At 37.0% G+C, this 21307-nt stretch overlaps 1 protein-coding gene across 4 annotated transcripts in view; it reads left to right on the top strand.

Moving 5' to 3' along the window:
- The window catches only part of SLC25A13 (solute carrier family 25 member 13), a 103968-nt gene that overhangs the window by 72440 nt on the left and 10221 nt on the right, over positions 1 to 21307 (top strand). For all 4 annotated transcript variants that reach the window (XM_032111636.1, XM_032111628.1, XM_032111620.1 and 1 more), the window contains 3 exons: positions 1261 to 1313; positions 2253 to 2333; positions 14511 to 14651. In XM_032111636.1, the coding sequence (XP_031967527.1) occupies positions 1261 to 1313; positions 2253 to 2333; positions 14511 to 14651 (275 nt within the window). The remainder of the gene's footprint in view (positions 1 to 1260; positions 1314 to 2252; positions 2334 to 14510; positions 14652 to 21307) is intronic.

Genomic DNA, 21307 nt, shown 5'->3' on the forward strand with positions numbered 1-21307 from the left:
TTTGCACAACTTTATATGAACTTAGTGCTACTATATTTTTTAATTTGAATATTCACTCATATGATCATAATGCACCACAGTTGTCTTGGGTAAATGTTACATGTATATGTACGTCAGCTGTATAAAGACATCACCATCTAAATATGGTTGGGTCTCCTGCTACCACAAACCAAATGGTGCTTTTCTTCAATGTCAATTCCTTATTAAGAGCATCAGTAGGAACCAGTAAAGCTGATGGATGGTGGCAGGGTGGAAGAGCATGTACATTTTTGTGTGGTGTTCTGACATTTAGCTCTTTGGGAAAATGCTTTTCAGCAGGTTAACTTTTAGAAGTGGAAACTTAATTGTTTTTTTTTCAACAAAATAAAACCATGGAGAGGTGAAAATGTCAGGCTTTGTAGAAAGTACCCAAAGGTGCTGCCTGAGCTGCTAAAACAAAGGGCTCTGCACCAGGAGCTCTAGCTGGGGTGATTTTCTCACATTTCTGAATGGGGTCTTAATTTCATTATGCTGATGAATGCTTGCAACACCATTCTAGCTTCAGGCTTTGTTGGTAAGCTTTGCCTATTTTTAGGCTGTGTCATTCAAGTGTTTACAAAATATCGGCCGTTCACATCAAACAAGTGAAGCTGGCAGTCAGAAATTCACACTTCCACTTCTGTAACACATCACTTCTGACAAAATAAAATAAAAACTTCCATACCTGGGAAGAAAGCAATGTAATTTCCTTTGTTTTAAGAACTGATGATTTAGCTGGGCAAAGAGCTCAAGAATGCAGTCATACATGTTTGAATGTTTTGCAATATTTTGATTCCTATCCCCTTCAGTCCTTCCATCTAATGCCATTCTTTTTGTTAGAAAAAAGTACTGAGGTTTTGACTTTTGAGGTGGATGCATTGTGTATCTCACAAAATTAATTAGAAAGTCTTGATTTTTGTGCGGAGACACAGAAAACAGATGTTAGTTTAGGACAGTGCTGAAACATTTGGCAAATCTGTATTAGTGTTTAAGCATAAAATGAGCTAGTATAAATTAAAAAGAAAAAAGAAAGAAGTACATATAGACAGTGGTAGCACTTGAAGTGGTAGCACCAAGTTTGTTCTCAAAATTGAATGTTTAAGTACTCTCATTATACATAATAACACAAAATTGCTGTAAAAATCGCCTGTTTCTAGGTGCTGGTCTCTACATATATTTGTTGATTTGTTTATTTAATACCAAGTTACTCAATGCCTTGAATTCTCTATTTCCATGTTACAGGTCTGTTACCACAGCTATTAGGAGTAGCACCAGAGAAGGCCATAAAACTTACTGTAAGTTTGTAAATGGATTGTTTTCACATTTCTCACATTGTAAAATGCATCAAATTACAATTAGCATCTGTTAATATCTGACTTGTGAACAGTACAAGTGGCATACAAGTCTCATCCAGAGGTGTACATGTACATTTTAAGAATCCTATTGAAAACTTACTTTTGGACTCACTCCAAAATATAAAAAGCTCATTCAACTTGTTCAGCTCATCTGGTTGTTTGTAAGTAGTGTAGAAACCTTTGGTTTAACTTCTTAACAAATCAGAATAGTTACTTATTGGAGGGCTTTTGTTTTTGTATCTCCACGTGGTTCCTGTATGTATGATTCTAGTGCAACAGGAGATAGATAATATGAGCATGTAGTGAATTGTTCGTAAGAAAGGAACTTGTTTGTGTTTTTTTGTTTTCTGAATGGTTTTACTTCTGTAATTTTGTTAGTTCTTGAGTGTTTGTAAGGCACTTAAGAATTTCTTGTTATAACCCAATCATAATATATTGTTTATTCACTGATAAGGTAATATTCACCAAAGCTGGTAGTATGCATTAAAAAAAAAGAAAGGTGCATAATGCTACTAATTGAATTGCCATTGTGTTAAAGCTTAGTATTGAACATTCTGATATTAATTTGACATTTTATTTAAATTTTAAATATAGTGAGCACTTCTAAAATATCATTTTATAATTTTCTGATTTTTAAAATCACTTAATGATGATACATTTTTTCAGTAATAAGTATTTGAATTATGCTGCAAATTTTTTTAAGAAAAACATAGCTTTAGAATATTTGATATAAAATCTTAGACTTTGATTTCTTTAATATCTTGTAGTTTGGTAGCTTAGTGGATGTATTTGCATTTTCATTTGCACAGAATTTGCAGCTGATGAGTGTTTTCTCTGACCTTTTAATTTATTAGCTTTCATAAATGTTTGTCTTTTAAGGTTAATGATTTTGTGAGAGATAAGTTTCGGAGTAAAGATGGATCTGTTCCACTGGCTGCAGAAATTCTTGCTGGTGGCTGTGTAAGTATCTTTAATTTCCTTCATATGAGATTCATGAAAGTGCAGTTTATACGATTAACTGTGTGGACTAAGGCTTCTGTTTAACCACAGATCCGGTTCAAGAGACTCTACTAGAGCATCTCAGTTCTTTCCTAGATAGGCCAGCCGTTCTTGATGAAAGGGTAAATGTTTCTGTGCATCGTGCCTTTTAACTGCACTCTCTAATTCTCACAGCTTAGAGTTTGTTTCGTTAATAAAGAATGTCTCTCTATTCATGTTGGCTGTAGCTTATGGCCTAAAGAGGATTCATGCTAACCTTTCCAGAAGTTAATAATTAGTTACTACTTTGTGGCACCCACTCTGCCACGTCACTTCTTTCCTGATGTGTTATTGCACCCACTAATTTTCACTTTTTGCAGTGATACTGGCTTTTTGAAATGGCAAAGACTGCTCATGCTTCTTTGAGTTCATAGCAGACGTAGGCTGTGTAATGTTAACTCCGTGCATAATGCATTCCTGAATGTAGGCTGTATTTAAAACCCACTAAGATTTTAGGAGTGTTTTCCTTGCACAAAGTAGTATCTTAATGAACAACTGGCATATCACTGGGTAAATGATAATACTTCACTATTTGGTCTAGTTCTGTCTGTTCATATTACAGGTTACTGTATCTGGTGTATTGATTTGTTCTAGCAAATGTAAATACTTTAGGTAAAATGAATAGTTGTTCAAAGACCAGTACCTTTTACAGATAAAGAGCACTGTTTATTTAAAACAGCTTTGATCACTGGGGCAGAGCAATGTTGGTGTGTTCTTAATCTATCTTTGTTTCTGCTGTCATAAGACAGATGAGGTCACATTTTCAAGCAGCTTCTACCTGTGTCGAAAACTACAGTGAGCAGCAACTTAATAAAAAAAAATGCTTGCGTCTTAACCTCAGTACGTGCAGAGATGTGTGCTGTATGTGCTTGCAGAAAGTGAACTACGATTATCTGAGCCTCAGGGTGCAGTGGCTCGGTTGCATTGCAGGCTGATAAGCCCTGGCTTTCTGTTATTCTCAGGAGATGGGGCAGGATTTGGCTGCTGTCTCACTGCTCCTTCTGTTTGATCACTGACCTGTTGTAGACTGCCAGGTAGGATCCCCTTGTTCTGTAACTTTAGGAGCATTCAGGGAAGAAAAAAAGAAGGGGAGGGGGAGAAGAATGTGGGTCTCTAAAGCCCTAAATAAAAAAGCATGCTGTAAATGAAAGAAAAATGCAATAAAGTGCTTGCAGAGTAAAAAGTATTTGCCCCTTACACTAATAAAATGTCTCATGAACATTGCAGCCACAGAGAATTCAGCAAAATTTTCATTTAAAATGTCATTTGATCTAGAGTTTTTATTTTACAGACTGCTGTGAGTTTTTTAATGCAGTACAAAAAGCACTCTTTACAGAGACCTGTCATTCATGAGAATGCTGCAGCAAGGTTTTTTGCCGGCAGTTCATTGTAAACTAAGGATCTGCTTTAAGAGATAGGTGGTTTGAGATGTATTTTAAATGTGCTGTAAATCTTGGCTTGCCCTAAATTTATATTAACAGTGAGATGCTGCATAAAGTTGCAGCAGTAGACGTGCAGTGGCAGAATGCCCTGAGTTTTCTTTTTAACTGTGGTGCTCCACTCAAGGGCATAGTTTGGTGCCAGGTAGATAGGTTGCAACTTGTCTCTTCTGCAGGTGGTCTTTGGGTTCTTCTGTAATTTTAAACCCAATTCAGACTAGCAACAGAGACTCTCATTACCAGTGGTGCCCTGGGTTTTTTGGGGTGAATTTTTCTCTCATGGTGTAAAATACGAGATGCCAAAGACAGGCTTTCAGCATTGTATTGGCCTCACTTTTTGTCCCCGTTTAAGCCATCGTGAAACCTGTGATTTCACTGTGGAAGCAGCATGGACAGTGTTGAATGCTTGAAAACTGTCAGTCTTTGATTTTTACCTCATTTCACAATGTAGTAATCATTTATGTGGGAGGCAAGAAGACAGGAGGGCATGATGTGTTAAAGTCTAAAAAGGGGAATCCAACTAAGATGAATTTTCTAAGACACCTGCCCTATCACCTTTCTGCTTTCCACGTCTAAGTCTCAGCTGGGATTGTGTTGCAAACACAGATTTAAATTTTTCTTCTTCAGTGCTTCTGTTTCCTTGGAGTGTATTCATTGCTTATGCAAGAGCTGAGTGCTGGGATGCATGCTCGTTTGTAATGTTTAAAATAGCAGCCCTGTGAATACGGTATAGTAATAATACCTAAGAAAGGGAGGACAAGCAGATACTTGGATGGTTTGGGTTGTTCAGTAACACAAAGGGCTTTGAAGGGGTCAGTATCACCTGAGTAGCTCCACTCTGCTGTTTGCCCAACCATTGCCAGGCGTTGACTTTTAAGTCCCCAAGGAGTTCACTTTGCATCATAATTACTGTGAATTAGTACACATGGCTGACTTTTGCACTTGTAACTAAAGCTGATTGTTTCATTGAACAAGTCTTTTTCTGTTTTGTAAACTGTTTTCCCTCCTAAAAAAAAAAAAAAAAGAAAAGAAGAAAATAGATCATTTATTTCGTGACCTTGTGGCACTTAATTCAGTTAACAGCCTGTTTCATAGCTTTTTATTATGTGAAGATGAAAGCGATAGGGTGGTTGAGATTTTTTCTTTTTGAGACCCCCAAGAATATAATTAAAAGTATAACCTTTATACTTAAGGATGGCTGTTATGTAAATTACTAATTCAAGATTTCCATCTCCTTTGTTTGTAAGAAATTTTCCTAATGACTACAGTATTTGTTACCCATAAAAATGCGTGTAGCTTTCAGATTTGCACAGTGCCTGACACCCACCATGAACTCTGATCTCTGCTGTGCATTTCAGACTCTCATCACTCATGCAAACCCTATATAGCCCTTATCATTATTAGACGAGTAAAAAGCTTCAGTTTCAAGGCACAGTGTGATGATGCTGTAGAGCTATGATCTGCTGAGCATCTAAACCACAAAGCTGACTTAACCTTATTGAATTAAAATGGGCACGAATATGCTAGGTTTGATTTCTGCTAATGCTATAACTTACCTTCAGAGTTCTTTCATAAAAGGATGTGTAAGCTGTAAGTACAATTTGAAATATTTTTTTTAGAGTGACAATAATCTTGAATTTCTGGAAGCTTTATTTCATGGTCTTTTGCTTGATTTTATATTTTAAATAAAAAATAATTTTAAGTCATACCAAGTTTAACTGCTTGCTTTTTTTAAACTTAATTCACTTAAGAGCATCTGTTGAAAGTAACCTGATTTTTTTTTTAATAAAGTATTATATATTATTCTTATTTTTTGAGTTATATTAACACATTGAAAACTCTGTTTGTAAAAGAGTAATAAATATGTTTGGGGTTTTGAGACATTACCTTTAATACTAACTTTTCAGGTGAGACAGTCATTTTGCTTGGTACCTTACATAAAACAATTCCACATGTAATGAAAAAGTTACGTTTGTGTAACTGGGGAAGAGATGCAAATATGCAAAATAAAGAGCGATATAAAACATAAAAGAATGCTAAGAAAAACAGAAGAAGGATTATAGCATGACTAAAAAGAAACAGCTATGTAATATATGTTGCCTTGTCTGCATATATTAATACGGTGATATCGGTAAGTAGGAGGCTTAATTTTCAGCAAGAAAAGAGAACTACGTTTTGCTTTATTAACCTTTCCTCCTGCTCTCCCTTCTCCTCCTGAGCATGGAGTCTTTTCCTTCCCAGCTGCTCAGTGTGTGCTCCCTATTAGCCAGCTTAAATCATGTAGCACAATACAATTACAGATCCCATACAGATCTGCTTTTGTTTAAATTGTCAAGGCAATTTTAGGCATATTTCGATAGACTTTATAGGAATCATAATAAAGTTAAAATGTATTGGACCTGCTTGGACAGCCTCAACTCTGCTGTGGAACATAAAAATTAGATACGGTTAAGATGGAGTGCAAAATCCTGCCCAGAATTAATTTTTATAAAGGAATGTGATGGAAGTTCCAGGTGAATTGTGCCAAATAACAGATCCAGTGCAAATAGTTTTATTAAGCTACTTAAAACATGTATTTTATGTTTCAGAGAGTAATAAAGAGAAGTCCAGATCTAAGCTACATTTTCTCTGTGGCATTGCAGTGGAGGCAGAGGGGGTATAAATTGCAATTCCCACATTTAGATCTCTTACTTGCAAAAATTCAGAGATTTGGAAGTTGTGGACTAAAGGAAACTGAGGGTGTCATTCATTCATTCTTCCATTGTTCTGAAACCTAAGTATGATAACATTCTACTATATTTGGTGAGGGAAGCTGAGCTATGGGTAAAATTAAACTGAACCTTATATATGCCAGGGGAAAAAAATACCTGGATGTATATCTGAAAAAAAAAAAACCCAAAACAACCAAACAGCTGCTGTCACACAGAAAAGTTTTGGTCTGTTTTATTGAGATAGTTAAATAAAGATGGTAATCTTGACGATTGCTCTTATGACCTTTGAAAGCAAATGGCATATGTCTCTTGAACACTTAGCAGATTTATTCTCAGAGGTCTATTCTTCCTGTGGTTGAGGATCCATTACTTTCAAGGGGAGTTCTACCTGCTTGTGTATGCCCAACTTTCCCATCTGGTTTAAGGAGAAGTTCAGAAACTCCTAATACATGCTTTCTTTTCTTGATTAAATTTAAAGCTATTTTCTTTGTGCATAAAATTGATGTTGTTCAATAAATTAATTAGATTTAAATTCTGTTTAACATAATGAATATAATGTAACTGAATATACTATAATTAATTAGGTATTTTTAAAGTGTAGTTTTGTTCTCTGAACTGCTATAATTGTAGATATTTTCAGCATGCTGAAAATCATTTAAATTAATTGTGTTTGGTACAAAAACCCCAACTAGATCTGGACTTAAATTTTAATTCACATTTGCAAACGCACTGTATCTCAACACTGCTCTGTTTTAATTGTCTCTGATAAATTTTCATCTAATTTTTGATTTAAGCCTTATGATGAGGTTTGGGAAGGCAGCATACAGTAGCATGATAGCCCTTCCAAGAGGTTGTACCAAAGGGTAGGAAAGTTCCTGGTGTAAAGTTCCTGCTTCTTTTTGTCCTCACCCCTATTTCCTTGCAGGTTTGGATGTTTTAAAAATACCAGTTTGCTAAAATTTTCACCCAGTCATACCTACTTAAACTGGTCTTTCCCCAAATCAGTAATGAATTTTGCAGAACTTGATTTCACTTTGTTTTGAATTTTCCTTTTGGATTAATTAATCTAATTTTAATTTTTATTTCACAAAATATTTTTCCATTACAAATTAGAGATACTTTCCCATTTTGCTTTCCCTCTCCTCTTTCTTTTAATTTCCTTTCTCCCCTGAAGAAAAGAGAGAGAGAGAGAAAATTTTTCAAACTGTAAAACGAAGGAGGGATGCGTAGGTTTAGGTTGATAGGTTTCTGAGTCCAGAACCAAACAATCCTGAATGCTTAAAAAGTCAATTTTTTTCCAACAAACTTCCTATTCATTCAATTTGAATCTTATTCTTTTTTCTCCTATTATGTTAGAAATAATGACTGCAGAGTTTTGTATAAATGCACACTGCAGTTTAAAACATGTATTTGTTTTGACAATTATCTTTTATTACATAAGCCTTTCTCTCCTATTACTACTTCTTTTACTGGCAGTAAAATATTACAGTGTTTACCAGTGAAGGTTCAAAAAAACCCCAAATCCAAAAACAAAGGCCTGAGCTCAAATCAGGAATTAAAATCTAGCTTTCTGTGAGAAAAAGGAAGATATTTATGATGTCACAGTAATTTATGATGTGACCAAGAAATAATGGGTCACAGTTTTAATACAGCTACCATGCCTTAGGACTTGAAAGGTCTGTAAATCATTAAATGATTCTACAACTAGTCAAAATACACAAGTAGAGCAGACAGAGCCAAACGTTAACATATTTGACAGGTCTGTAAGTTAATTGCTTTTATAATGCCAATCAAGTAGGCTCCACGTTGATTTTTTGGCTAGGCTTCTGAGAAGTGAATTACCTATAACGTGGAAAATATCAAATCCACAATTTTAATTTTTTTCCCACTGCAGACTTGGTCAGTGCTTATAACAAACCATACTCCTGTTTGTTTCTGTTTAGACAGGTCATTAATATTCTGTTGTAGGACAGTCCTCACAGCTTGTATCTGGGTCTTGGAAATCTGGCTGATGCAGTAGCAGGAATGCACTTCTGTTCAGATTAATTACAATTCTATTTATGAGCACTTTTATGTGAGGATTTGACAGAGCTTGCAGTACATTTTATGTGCATTTGGACATTAACAAGACTGTGATTCTAGCAATGTTTGCTGCTTGAGCTGCACAAAGTAAAACCTTAGCCAGACCAAGGGAAGGCTGTCCTCAGAAGACAAGAAAGATTAGCTAGAGAAAAACACAATTCTGCCTGAGCAGCATGGAAGCTGTTTCTGTGATAGCCTGACCAGGGTAGCGAAAAGCAGATGAGTGAGGGCTCAGGAAATCTCGTGATCTGAAGAAAAGGTATTTACTGTATGAACTCCCTTTGCTAAAGAGCATTACCAAAATGCTGTGTATGTAGGACCACAGACGAGAGAACACAGAATAGCATGAGATGGCTTGTCTTGATTTTTGTGGCCTGACTTTATGGAAAGAAAACGTAACATAGAACCAAGCTTCTGAGAACCCAGTATGCTTTGCTCTTGACATATTGTACCATGAAATTAGGGTTGTCACCTTTGAGATCTGTAAGGAAAACAGTCACTTTGGACTGCTGTCTGTTACTTGGGAGCTTTTCTGGTAACAGGAAAGTCCATAGTGAAATCCCCTCTGGAGCAGTTCAGCATAATTCATCTAACACTCTTGGGATCTATTGCCACACAACCACCAAGACTTTTAGAGTAGTTCGAAGCACTGTAGTGGCACTCTGTAAATCTGGCTTCTAAGCCTTGTTCTGTTGCAGAGTTGGTATGTGATTTTGTGGTAAATGATTCAACAGTTCTATGCCTTAGTTGTCCTTTATTATACAATGAGGATGGTAATTCTTCCATTCTTGAAATCCATGGTACATTTTTAATTTTTTTTAATTTTTTTTTTTTAATGACAAGGAAAATTCTTTATTTCGTGCCTGTACTTAAGGAACCTTGACTTTAATTAGGATTAATGGATGCTAGGAAATGCACAGGAAAACAAGCTGCATCTGGAAGCTGGCAAGGAGTAAGGGCTTGGGACAGAGTATGATATGCAGTAGGACTGAATATGAGAAACAGTTGACTAAAAATTTTGGAATTTGCACCTGCTTGTCTTTTGTAAATTAAACAAGTAACCAAGACATTGTAGACAATTTCTTTTGCAGAGGTTGATTTTTGATAGTTGTATAATATATTGCTTATGTATTTTAATGATTGCCATTAATTGCTATAATTGCAATCCCTGGGGGATACTGTTGAGAAACATTAACACTCTAATAGCAGTAGTAATCCTTTCTTCATCCGTGAAACCAAAAAAGAGAATATCTGGTAAGTTGGATGGGATGCAGAATAAAGATCCAGGCTGACCCCAAAAGCTGTTACTGAGAGCAGGAAAGGGGCTACAATTTGAAATAGATAATAAGGTAATTACGGGAACAAGAACATTTGATGGTCAGTAGCACTGAAAGGGAAAGAATCTAGTACTTTCTTCTGGAATGGAGAACAGAGAATTTCCTTCTTTGATTGCAAGCTGTATTCTCTTCAGAACATACACCAAAGCTTTCAAATGGAGATGTGAAAGCCCGAGGAGAGTTGTGTCTGGTGTGCTCATTTCTTAGTTAATCTCGTAAGGGCACAAAAAGCAGTTATATTAAAAAGAACAGGAATTTCTTCTCTCAGTGTAATGAGGAAAATCTGTTCATTTTCCAGTAAGTTTATTGCAGAGTGAGTTGAATACATGAAGAAACAGAAAACATTTTAACTTAAACTGAAGTATTAAGTGATTGCTACTAAACTTTTTTTTTTTTTTTCATTACAGACTAGGCCTTATTTCTCCATGGACAAAACCCCCAACCAATCCTCAACTATTCCTACTTCTTCTTTCTGTTCAGTAAAGTAGGAAAGTAGCAGGAGACATGATAGACAGTAGTGTACAAGACTATACTGCCATCGAGAGGTGTTGGGTGATATCATAGCAATTGCAGAGTTAAAGAACTGCAAAAATGGGAAAAAACCCAGCTTCTTTTTAAAAATTCACATGTGTGTAGCTGCATAGCTGGCTGACTTTGTTGGAGCACATTTAAAGGCATACAGATTTCTAGTTGTGTGTGTATTAATCGTTCTTGGATGACAGTGATATTTCCCTTTCATTTTCTTGCTCTAAATCAAACAAGACCATAAGTGCTTGTGATTAGGTCAAATGTTAAATTCTTTCAGAATAATATGGGCCCTTTGTGGGCCCTTAGAGATAATTATCTATGCAGTACCTCTGGGTATATACTCCTATAAATAACTCAGAAATTGTAGTTTTTACTTTAATCACATGATAATAACTGAAAAGTAATAGATTTACAGTCAGATCATTTGTTTAAAAAATGATTGGGAGAGGTGATAAGGAACTGGGAATTGAGGGTATTCAAGTTTGTAACTTCAGTACAGAAAAATTGGTGTTACTGGGAACCATCTGTATTAAACAGTTGATGAATTTGATTTTTCTGACACAGTGGAGAAATCATTAAGCTTGAGCAACCTGAGCTTAAATAATGTTTATTCTGGACCAAAAAAAAAAAAAAAAGTGGTTTTCAAATTCTGCCCTTTGGGAGCTTATTTCAAATTTTATAATTAAATACATTTTTAACTGCAAAAGCTAGCAAACCAGAAGGCAGTATTCTTCAACTTTTGGCCAAATAAAATGAATGAGCAGGGTGATATGATGTGCTGAGGCTATTTTGTCTGGGTTTTTTTCCATACCAGTACTTCAAAAAGACTGGAAAAAAACCAGAGTGATGAGATTTCTTCCATTACATTCACTATGCAAAAACTTAGAAAGAAGGCAGAAGCCATGCTATTGTGATTCAAGCTACTGATTTGGAGATCAGGATATCTGGAGACTCTGACAAGTTGTGAATGTTTGAGCAGGGAGGAATGCACACACTGGTCGTACAATTAACCTGTCTGCCTCAAAACTCCTCCTTGTAAAACCAGAGTCATTGTACTTTCCTCACAGAAGCACTGGGAGGAAATAAATTAATATTTATGAGACGCTTGCATTACTGTGATGATGAATAACACAATAGGAGTTACCAGTACTAGATAAGCAAGAAATCATTTCATTAGAGTACAGTAGCCATCTCCAGTTTGCTTCCCCCCCATTTTGAGAGCAAGGAGCTGCAGTTACCAGCGCAGATGCTCAAACAACAGAATGATCAAAGCTCCCCACCAGGCGACTGTACTTACTGCCACTGAAACTGCCTCTGCACAGGCTGATAAACCAGCCTCCCTCTGCATCACGAGGCAGGCAAGTGGTAGAAACCCTCCTACTGAGACCTCTGTCAGGTATTGTCTGGCTCATCGCTTTCAGTCATTCACCGTTTGATTTTGGAGTATATCTTTGATCAAATTCAGAGCATGACAAAGGTTGTTCAGGGAGTTCTGGGCTAGTATCTGGACAGTTTGGAAACACTTCACTGGAAATGACCAGTGTCTCTCTTCAAACCTGCTGTGTGGGCAGCAAAATCTGTAGTGCTTTTAGTACTGTCTGGTGCATGCAGGTCTCAGTGTTTTTAAAAATTTGAGTGTAGTAAGCTTGATTGTATGAAGTGGGTAAATAATAGCATCCATGTTTTTAAATAGCAAGCTGAAGCAGAGGAAGTCCTATGTGATTTAGCCAGAGCAGCAAACGTCTAATGCTGGAAGTGTCAACACAGCCAGTTGGGCATGCAAACATAGGCATTTGTATGTGCTAACACCTGAAGTACTTCCCATCTGTTTGCATGGAAATTATATTATATTGAAGTTATTTGCCTTTATTCTCCTTTAAAATCAGAGATATGTTTCTACTTCCTTTCTTTAAATATGACATTCACTTACAAACATTTTTGTAGATTTTTAAGTTGTTCAATGTTTTGGTGCATTAATAGCAATAATAATACTAAAACTGAATTTTGTTGTAATCTTTTAAAATTTAATATGTTTTTCCTGTAGTGAAAATTAAAGGAACATTTCTCATGGAGTCATGGCACAATAAACTGCAGGAATATCCTACTGAGGGAAAGTACTTTAATTGTGCTAATAGATCAAGTGATAAGAGTTTTTAAGTAATGTGTTTTAGAAAATGGCTGTGGTGTAACAAACTTTCAAATGTACGTTATCACCTGTAATTCAGTTTTTATCATCTTTAGGAAGAAAAAAAATACATATTGGCTTGTGGGAATGCCTAATAATTGTAATACCTACACCAAAATTGTTATTAAATAGGAATATGTAATTAATCAAAGAACTTTTCCAGGATTATTTTTATTTATTTTGAGAATTTTCAAGATGAGTAGACATGGAAAAGAAATTTTTTTTTTGTTTTGAATGCTTACTTATTTAACACGTTTCAGCTTAAGTGCAAAACTTAAGTTAGCATATGTGCCACATAATTTATCAGTCTAATTTTTGATGGCAACAAGAATAGCAGTTTTATATATACCAGGATTCTGGTTTGGTAAAAGCAGTTAAATTAAATTATGCCAATTTGAAAGTCAAAACCAGTTGAGTTACACAAGAGCATGCTTTTTCTGGTCAAAATAGGAAACACTTGGGATATTTCAGGGGTTATGTAAAGACTTTAATTTGTAACCACATCGTGTATGCTCACTCTGAGTGGTAGACAAGAATAGTTGTTCATGTGATTTGCCGTTTCTTCAGCACATTATTTGAACCATATTACTGAGCGTATTTTTTATTTTGAATGATAGTTAATCTGAGCTACAATTAATTATTTTAACACTGGGATAATATAAAAAAGATGTGTATATGGTGTTTACATACTAGACATCACTACATGCAAGTGCTTTTAAACACTTATTTCATTTTAGTCATTACCTTCTAGAACAAAATAGTTGGTTTGTTGTAGGGAGGGCAAGGGTTTCCCTTTGCATAGTTCGTGTGATTTCAGAATCTAGAGGAGAGCATAGCTGTCAGGCCACAGAATTATTTACTTAACAGAAGTTAGAATGACACTCTGTTGAATTTGAGCCAGAAGGAGTTTGAATGAGTATTTTTTTTAATACACTTAAGTAACCTTCGCATTACTTTTTTTTCTGGTTGCAGATTTTTAGCTCCAGATCTGTCAGTGTAGTGGAAAGGCTGTGCCCTAAGTTACATGGGATGAATGAGATGAACTTCATAAGAAGTAAAGGGAGTCCAAAATGCTTGCCACTGCTGTGTTTTAAATCAGACTTTCAGAATTGGTTGAGTGGTGTCTTCTCAACAAATGGAGACTAACACATTGAAAACATTTAGTGGTTCTCGATTAATAGAATCCTTCAGTCTGTAGACTTTCTTTTCTTTAATACCTGGTACCTAAATAATGATGTAGAGCTCAGACTCTTGAATCAAATGGCACTTAATGGCACTGAAACTGGTAGTTCAGAGGGTTTTTTTAAGGAAAGCACAATATACTTGCAATTCTGTTTATTGGAATCCATGTGTTCTTTGTTATATGAACTCATGTCAAAATTGAAAAAAGTTTCTGCCAGATTTCTACTCTTCAACAGTATGATTTCACTTTCTATATACTGCACATCACAGCTTCTTTACTAGTTACTATTTTTTCCTTTTACTTCATTACTTCTGTTAGAGTGTTCTTTGCTTGTCAGTATTGCATAACTTGATGTTGATGACCGTGTTCTTGCAAAAAGAATTTAGCTAGTGTCTGTCTGATGTACTGCAGTGTCCTTCAGTGGGTGACCTGCTTCCTTTCTGTTTTTCCTGACCACTCATGTTGTGGGGGAGTAGGTTTCTTACCTTGGGAGGTGCTCTAATACTAAAACTCTTGTCTGCTAATATCTTAACCGACTGCAGCAGGATTGAAAATGCCTTCTCTTGAATGTAGCAGGATGCACACTGCAAATATTGTAGCAGGTTAATATATTGATTTCTACTTTGAATTTCAGGCTGGAGGTTCTCAAGTAATCTTTACCAATCCACTGGAAATTGTCAAGATTCGATTGCAGGTGGCTGGAGAAATTACTACTGGTCCAAGAGTTAGTGCCCTCAGTGTATTAAGGGACTTGGGTTTCTTTGGTCTCTACAAGGTATGTTTTAAAAAAATGTTTAAAATAAGCCTATTATAAATCTTTCAAATGAATGTATAATTTCAGTGTTCCCACAAACTTTCATAGGTGGACATAATTTTATTTTTTAAAAAAACAATTATTATGTGATATTTTCATTTTTCAGTTTTGATTAAGGGAAGAAACTGTCTCATCTTTTTGAGCATGTGGTTTTTGTAAATCTTACTGAGACTTCTTCTCTCACTTCAGTAGGTTTAAGGTTCATTGAGTATTAGTTTGTGATTCCTGATATTCTGCCAGGTGTAAAAATAAGCTTATTTTCATCTGCTACATGATATAGAGCTTACAGTTTTGGAACTTTGCTTTTGCTCTTCTGTGTTTGATTCAGCAACTTTCCCAGATGTCATCGTTCATTTGGTGATGGGAATTAATTGCAGCACAATAATAGTGAAGAAATACAGGCAGTGGGAGCCCAGCATAAAAATAAACTCCTAAAGCAAGCTTCCCCTGGCTTCCTTAGAAGAATATTTCCCTAAATAATACCACGAAAAGCTGCCTTTGTGAGTGTATGCTACAGACTCCACAGTTCTGCTTGCTACATTACTGTCTTCACATAGATACATAAATACGTAGAAGTAAAGTTAGGTTTAATGATGGCAGCAGGAATAAAAACATCTTCTGAATGTTGAATCTAATAGGATATATGCTACAAATAATTTAAAGGATTAAGATACTTTTATGATGTCTTCTACTTTTAAATGAAGGAGACTCGATACGGGGAAATATGAAAGGTCTTGAAGTACTTTGAGATAGCCAGTACACTCAAGCATTGAAACAAAAGCTGTAATGAATACCATATACTGCAGAGCACTGTGTGGTGTTTCTTCAGACTCTGCAGCCTACTATTCAGAAGAAAGCTTTCACACTTCCAGTTTGTCCCAGGATTTCCAGTGAAGCAGGCAGTATTCCTCTGTTTCTTATTTATGGCAGTGCAGCCATAAATTGAAGATGCTTCAGAAGACACCAAATGAGCCCCATTCCCTTTATCCACAGTGTTTGAATTCCATCTGCTTTTTTAAGCATCCAGTCTTCTAAAATTGTTCTGTTAACATTACAAAGAAGGAGCCTGCCCGTGAGAACGTGTCTGTATGTTTTGGCCTGGAGAGAAGTTGCAGGTCTGAATAGGATTTAATGGGGAGTTGTTTTTCCCTTTTAATTGACTTGCTAATTTTTTAGGTGTTTTACTGAAGCTGAGGCTATTGTGTAAAGTCCTAGTAAATGGCATTACTGTGTTGATCAGATTAACATTTACAACTGAAAACAGGGATATTGTAAAGAGTCTGCTTCCCTGAGGCTGCGCAGGAATGGAGGTCAGCTACTGACTTTTACTTGGACTAGCAAAAAGAAAACCCAAAATGAGAACCAGTGAACTAGTTTACTAAAGTGGCAGTTTCTGATTTTTTTTTTTCTCCCTGAGTACCTCTCTTCGTGGTTGAGCAGAATTTGCTACATTTTTCCATTTTTAATGGCATTAATGTCTTGGGTTGTATCATGAATTATTTCTATCCACTAGAGTAAATACCGGTGGATATTAGTCAGAACTACACATGAACACAAGCTAGTTACAGCACTATGTTGCATTGAAACAGACAGTTATCTAATCACAAGACACACAGTTTCATTGCTTCATTTATTGAGTACCTCCGCAAAAAAACAAAAAAAGCCGCAGAAGTGTTTGGGTTTGGTTTTACTCAGCAGTTGTCTTTGTTTCTGTTTCTTTTGACGCCCCCCACCCTACTTCTTGTGTTCATGTCCTTTTGTATGTCATTAGGATTCACTGCCTACAAAAATTTGAATTATTTGACAAAAGTAGAGAATTTAGCCTGGTGATGGTAGGCACCCACTGAGCACAGACCACATCACAAGGCTTGTGTCCAAGGGCACCGTTAGTCACAGCCAGGTCTGTAATTGGGCAGTTTGTGCTGTTCTCTACCAAACACTTGGCACTGCAGCTGCCCCCTTTCCTCTGTGCCAGTGAGAGCATTGGTGCACCCACATAATGTTCTGGAACAGGAGAGTCCTTAAAGCCTCCTTCTCCTTAGGGCTTAGTTTGTTTTGAACCCAGACCAACTCCCTCTGTAGCTTCCCAGGTGGTTGTACCCAGTCGAAAGGAGGAATGGCTGTGGCATGGGGAGCCTGTCTGTCTCAGAATAGTTTTAAACTGCCTTGAGGTGCTTGTGTTAGAGCAGTGTTAGAAGCAAAAGCAGCCCTCTCCTGAATGCTTGTGCTGGAGCTGGCAGTGTTTGTGAGGCCAGGCAGGCATTAATAACTCATTGCATCAGTCACCAGCCCCAGTAAGTGCTACCCAGACACATCAATGGTCTTAAATGGATTTCAGATGAGACTAGATTTGGTAGGTGCTGCCTTCTCTGGTGGAGCTTCTAAATTAATTTAGTAAGTATAAAGACCAAGTGGACATCAAATAATAATGAATCTTCTACTAATGAGAACTGAAATATCTTGATATGTTTGGAATGTTCATACTCTTAACAACTCAAATTGGCTTTGAACTATAAAAAAGGAATGAGGATTTTATGACTATCTCAGTACTTTTCATGTTGTTTGCTCTAACATGAAACAAAGACCTCCATTTGCATCTGAGGTCTTTGTTTCTTGGTCTCAAGACACAAGACTTGCATCTCAAGCCCTTAATGTACTTATTTTAGTAGATCTAGGTATTACTCCATACATACTGCTGTGGAAGAACAAAAATAGATAGTTATTCTAGAAAATAGTTTTATTTGGGAATCTTGGAGTTTCTTCGCAGGCTTAATGGGCCTTCACGTAGGTATTCCAGCTGTTTAAACACTTGTCTGTCTTAGCCATGACTTAAACTAACTGATTGACTTTCTTTTGCAAGTGTTGAAAGCAAAATTTTAGACTTCTAATTTTAAGAATTTTAATTTGAAATAAATGGATGTCTTTTTTGGTTATAAGTTTTATTTACCACATTCCAAGGACTGCAGTGAAAATTCTCCTTTCCTAGTTCAAAGAAAAGTCATCCCTGAAAACTGTTCTTACCACTACAGATCCATTTGGCATGCTCTGCTTAGTTCCCATGAGTCGTTTATGCTGAAATTCAGGTGAAAATCTGTAAGAGTCCCAGATAGTAGTCAGTAAGGAAAAATGTATTAAGTGCAGCCAGAAGATGTGAAGAATTAGTCTTAGCTTCATGAGGCAAATTCCTGCATGTCTTAACAAGATGTACTGCTTGTTATTTGAATTCATATATTTGGTATTATTTTCTACCTATGAAGCACTTCCTGTGGATTTCAAAATAAAATGCCCACACCCCCGATACAGGTAATTTCAGTGCTCCTGTCTTGCATTAACAGAGAAAACCAAGGCACAGACAGATAAATCTTATGTCTCATGCCAACAAATTAACAAAAGAAATGCTATGTAAACCCTTTTTTTCATCCAGCTGAGTGAATCTTGTATTGATTATGATCATAATTATCCCAGCATTCTAGTGCAAATGAATTTCCATTGAGGATCACTGAGAAGCTGGATTGCATAGTTTTGGTGCCTCTCTGTATAAGTGAGAGTAATACTCTTTGGCGTCATTCATTGGCATGTGAGTGTGGCACTTCAGTCTGCTACCGACAGAAACAGTTCACAGTAGTACTGTGCTGAGATCTCTGCTCTGTGCTCTCTCTACTTGCAGACTTGATCTTAGAATAATTTTTGTTGAGAGCCAGTCCTGGAGGTCACCTGGGCAATCTGACCAGGTATTTAACCACCTTCATGGTTTAAAGCAAACAAAGAAAAACAAAAAGACCCGCACCCTTTTTCTTAGGCCTCATTGAATTGGCCACATTGAAGCTGCTGTCCGTTGCCTGTGATACTTCCATTGTGCACCTCCAAGAGTAGTTTTCTTTCCCTGCACTCTCCTTTAAGTGAGCAATAAGGTCTCTCCCTAGCCTGCACTTCTCAGAGTTGAGCACACTGAGTTCCTCTCTTTGTATGCTGTGGACTACACAACTGGCTTGATGGCCCTGCACTGGACTCCCTCCAGTGTGAACACATCTTTTTTGTATGGGAGAGACCAGAACTAGACACAGGGCTCCAGATGTGGTCCCAGCAATGCTGAATGGAGGTAATAATCACTTCCCTTGCACTCTTGCTACTATAGCCCAGGGTGTGGCTGTCTGACTTCCCTGCAAAGAGGTGTTGCTGACCCATACTCAACTTGGGCACAGTATCCTCCAGACTTTTTCTCCAAAAATGCTTTCAGCCTGTGCTGCTGCATAGGTCAGTTCCAGTCCAGGTGCAGGACCTTGCATTTGCTGATTTGGACTTCATTGTATTCTTGTCTGCCTGTATCTCCATCCTGTGAAGGTGTCTCTGAGCAACAGCCTTTCACTATAGCACACTGCTTCCCCAATTCAGCATCATCTGCTGAGAGAGCAGCTTATGTTCCACTGGTTTAGCTATGGGATGTTATGACAGACCATCTCAAAAGCCAGGCTTTTAGTCAAGTTGTACAACATCCATTGCTGTCCCCTTTTCTACAGGTCTGGCAAACTGGTTGGTCAGCTGCAATTTGATAAATCTGTATTGGTTGTTCCCAGTCTCTCTTTTGTCCTTCATACGCTTGGATATGGCTTCCAGGAACATTGGCTCCATAAACCTCCCAGGAACAGAGGTGTGCCCAAACATCTTGCAGTTTCCCAGATCTTCCTTCTTGCTCTTCCAGATGGGTGTGATGTTTGTCTGTTCTACTTACCAGAACCCCCTTGTCTGACTTGACCTTTTGAAGTTAATAACAACCTCACAATGTCATCAGCCAGCTGTCTCGGCACTACTGGAGGTATCTGTTCTGGTCTCAGGATTGTGTATGTGCAGATGGCTCTAAGTGCCCTGTCTGCAGGTAATGCAGACTTTCCTGGTAACTTGTGGAGCTGAGAGGCCTGGGGACAGATTTTACTAGTAAAAAGCAAGACAAAAGTAATTTCTCTGCTTTTTCTGTGTACTTTGTCACTAGGTTTCCTGCCCCCATTGTGCAACAGCCTCACAATTTATTTATTGTCCTTTTGCTGCTGATGTGTTTACCGGAGCCCTTTTTACTCCCCCTTCACATCCCTTACTAGATAGATCTCCAGCTGATCCTTGGCTTTTCTGTCTCAATTGCTGCACACTCAAGCAGTGGTTCTGTATATCCTGGGTAGCCTATACCCACCTCTGCTTCCATTTTATTTTCTGCATTTGTGCTCAGTCATGAGTTCCTCCATGCTGGTCATCTGAGTTGGTTGCTCAACCTTCTACACAGTGGAATAAACCATCCTAGTGCTTTTGAGGAGACTGTCCTTGGTGGACCTTTGTAACTCCTAAAGTTTTTCTTTGGGGGAAAATTCCTATCACAGCACATATAGCTCAGGGTCAGATAATTGAAATGTCCTTCTCTTCCTTCCTCACCAAAGAACTAAAGAGTAGGTCTGGGGTCATAATAAATGCCAAAATTTACAGTCAGAGCTTCCTCTGAGACTCCCTGCTCCTTCACTGGGTGGTCAGATATTAGCCATTCTGTAATGATATGCAGCTTAGAAATAAAATGCATGTTAATTCCAGCAATAAAAAGATTTGACACATACAGCTCATTAAGCTGACTGCTAGGTTGAACCCATGTCATTCTTTAAAGCTAGAAAGCAAATATTTTTTTCTGCCTTTGTCTAAAATTCTGAACTACTTGTGTAAATAAGTATTTTAAAACATTGTACTTCTCAAAATCCAGCTGCTGCTCTGGGGAGGCACATAACAGCACTTTTGCAGAAGGAATTTGTTTCCTCTATTTGTGTTCTTTCTCCCAGTAATAGTAACTGTGAAAGCACCAGGGCATGGAAGCTTGTGACTAGTAAATTCTTTAGCTACAGATACTCTGTAGATTACAGGTATTCTTAAAAATATAGAGAGAACATATCGCAGTCAGGGAAAATATCATTTAACCTAATGCAAAATGTCATTTGTGTTGGCAGAAATGGAAAGGATACTTTCCTGATTTTCAGTATTTTTAATAGATTTTATTGAATTCCTAGCCACAGCTGAATATTGAAGTAATCATCCATAGCTAATACATTTGCTGTCTTCTACCTGTCTTACACCTTAATATGAATAAAGTCCCGTTAAAGTCAGTTGAATTTATATTCTATTGGTTTTAAAAGACATCTTTAAAGTGTTCATGTAAATAACCACTGTAAATATACCTCCTTATTTTGTACATCACAGCAAACTCATATCCATATAATATCTGCCATAAAATGTTTAATAAAATGTTACTCCTTGTATACATAATCATTCTGAATAGTGCTTTACAACATAACAGACAGTACCACTCCATAATTTTGCACAACAAAGTTATTCTGTATCCCAGGAAGACAATAAATAAGAGTGGTAAATGATTCTTCAAGGAAAGGGTATGTTGGTTGTGGTAATGTTTATTTTTATAATTACTACAAGGTACTTAGCTCAGATTTGTGCTTTGGCTGATACTGCCAACACAGTTTCCATTTCCAAAACTAGTCAGAAAAGCTTCCAAAAGTCTCCTTTTCTCCCTCCCCTCCCTTACCCCCGAATACTTCATAAACAAGCTTCTGGTGTGTTGACCTGGAAAGTGTAAT

The sequence above is a fragment of the Corvus moneduloides genome, chromosome 1 (genome assembly GCF_009650955.1).
Source record: "Corvus moneduloides isolate bCorMon1 chromosome 1, bCorMon1.pri, whole genome shotgun sequence".
Taxonomy (NCBI): Eukaryota; Metazoa; Chordata; class Aves; order Passeriformes; family Corvidae; genus Corvus; species Corvus moneduloides.